This window comes from Suricata suricatta, chromosome 7, assembly GCF_006229205.1.
Source record: "Suricata suricatta isolate VVHF042 chromosome 7, meerkat_22Aug2017_6uvM2_HiC, whole genome shotgun sequence".
Taxonomy (NCBI): Eukaryota; Metazoa; Chordata; class Mammalia; order Carnivora; family Herpestidae; genus Suricata; species Suricata suricatta.
In genome coordinates, this window is record NC_043706.1 from 133708582 (window position 1) to 133710795 (window position 2214).

General features: G+C 42.2%; 1 protein-coding gene across 1 annotated transcript in view; it reads left to right on the forward strand.

Annotated features, from left to right (window-relative positions):
- Window positions 1-2214, forward strand: part of TIAM2 (T cell lymphoma invasion and metastasis 2) — a 119216-nt gene that overhangs the window by 17366 nt on the left and 99636 nt on the right. The window contains exon 4 of the mRNA XM_029943255.1: window positions 1205-1217. Within this exon, the coding sequence (XP_029799115.1) occupies window positions 1205-1217 (13 nt within the window). The remainder of the gene's footprint in view (window positions 1-1204; window positions 1218-2214) is intronic.

Below are 2214 nucleotides of genomic sequence, written 5' to 3' on the forward strand. Positions count from 1 at the left end.
GGGCTTTCAATCCTGTCTCCTTATCTAGTGAAATAAAAATGAGGGGAAACTCAATGATGCACCATTGACCAAAAGCCTTGACCAAAGTATTCCACTGTGTGGAGGGTTGTTTAGGTTTATTTATTTTTTTTTTTTTTAGACATTCCATCCAGAAAGCAAGTAGCAAGTGCTTGCTATCTTCCATAAGAAAATCAACTGAAGAGTGCTTTCAAATACCCAGGGGCCCCAAACACAGCGATTACTAACAAAAATATTATTTTCCACTTGTGTTTACACTGTGTCCCATAGTCATATTTATTTATACACAGATGCTTATGTAAGAGTAAGCCAGCTGCAGTGAGTCACTTAGAGAGGAAACTTTGAAAATAGTTTTAAGATTTTTTTTTAATTGTCACTTGGTTGCTCTTCAAAAAACTCCTAAGAGGTGAAGAAATCCTTCTCATTTTAGCTAGTATTAACATCATTTCAGCTATGAATATGAATCTGACTCATAGCCCCCAAACACTGGGATGCCTCTGATACCCAGCAAGAACTAAAATGAGCCGTTTCAAAATAAGCCAAAGTCTGCCAGGGAAAGACACTCACGTCTCTGACTTAAATGTGACCTATAAACATGCCTGACTGTGGTTTCTCCTGAGAGAGACTTCAAGTTGTAGGGCTCTTTTAAATATTCAACCATAGCAAAGCATGACATTTTCCTCCATAAGAAATAGAAAAACATTGCATTTTGCATTTATAACTGATTCTTAGACATAAACATGAACTTTCGCAGTTGCTAATAAATTTCCAAAGCTTTCTATCTAGAATCGTACTAGGCAGTAACTGATTTTCAGGCTGATAGGAATGAATGAATGAATGAATGAATGTCCATCCCTAAATGGGCTCAGCTAGATTTCCTGATCACGGTCTCATGGGTGTGAAACTACAAAGCCGTGTTACACATGTACACAAAGCAGCCTAATTTCCATTTCCCCATAATCAGATAGTCATAAACAATGGATAATGGAACTTCATGACCAGAGCACTACAGCAAAGGGTACAAAGGTACCCAGGAGATGTCAGTCACTCCTCAGATGCTAAGGAGAAACTCTTGGATCATCATTCCTCAATTTTCCAGGAAAATGTACCAAATTCACACCTTTTCATTCCTCACATGCCTTTGTTCTTCATCACCTAAGGACCACAAGTCTTTGTGACTATGCAGCCCTCAAAGAGCAGTGAGCTCTAAGATTAAGAGGGCCCAAAACTCAGAACCTCTGCATCCTGAATCTTCTCCACTACAAACTCTGCAGTACTTGTCAGTGCACCCACCAAATATGCCTGGTCCTCCCCTAGGGCACATGGGGTCTCCCTCTTCCTCTCTGAGAGTTAGGCAAGGCCATGTGACTTGCTTTGGCCAATAAATGTGAACAGAAGTAAAAAGCGGAAGGTCTAGGGGTGCCCAGGTGGCTCAGTTGGTTAGGCATTAGACTTCAGCTCAGGTCATGATCTCATGGCTTGTGAGTTCGAGTCCTGCGTAGAACTCTGTGCTGACAGTTCAGAGCCTGGAGCCTGCTTTGGATCCTGTGTCTTCCTCTCTTTCTGCCCATCCCCTGCTCATGCTGTCTCTGTCTGTCTGTCTGTCTCTCTCTCAAAAATAAACAATTAAAAAAATTTTTTAATAGAACCTTTAAAAGCTGACACATGATTTTCTTTCTGCTACCATGGCTTGTGGTGTCCCGGATGGAACTGCTCTGTGGATCTAGGGTCCCAGAGAGGAACAATGCACCATGGTGTGACAGCACAGGAAAGAAACTTTGCTTATGACAAAGCTCAGAGATGTCAGAGCTTTCTGTTACCTCAGCATAACCTAGACCCAGCCTGACTGACAGAACTGAAAGTTCACCAGGGACAGGAACAAGGACTCACAGAACAGCTCCGGTAACACCGAGAGCTTATTGGCACCAAACACATGCTTCTCTCCAGCATGTGTTCTCGTTCTCTCTCTCTTTCTCTCTCTCTCTCTCTCTCTCTCTCTCTCTCTCTCTCTCTCTCTCTGATATTCTTTTTCAGTTGTTATGTTCTTTCACCAATTTAACTTATTTTAGGCTCTCACTCGCCAGACTAATTGAAAGCCCTGTTAAAAAGGGGGCGGGCAGGAGAGAATGTTCCTTGTTTTAAAAAGTCAAACAAGGATTCCTATCCACCATGGCAAGGGCTGGACCTTAGCCTCCC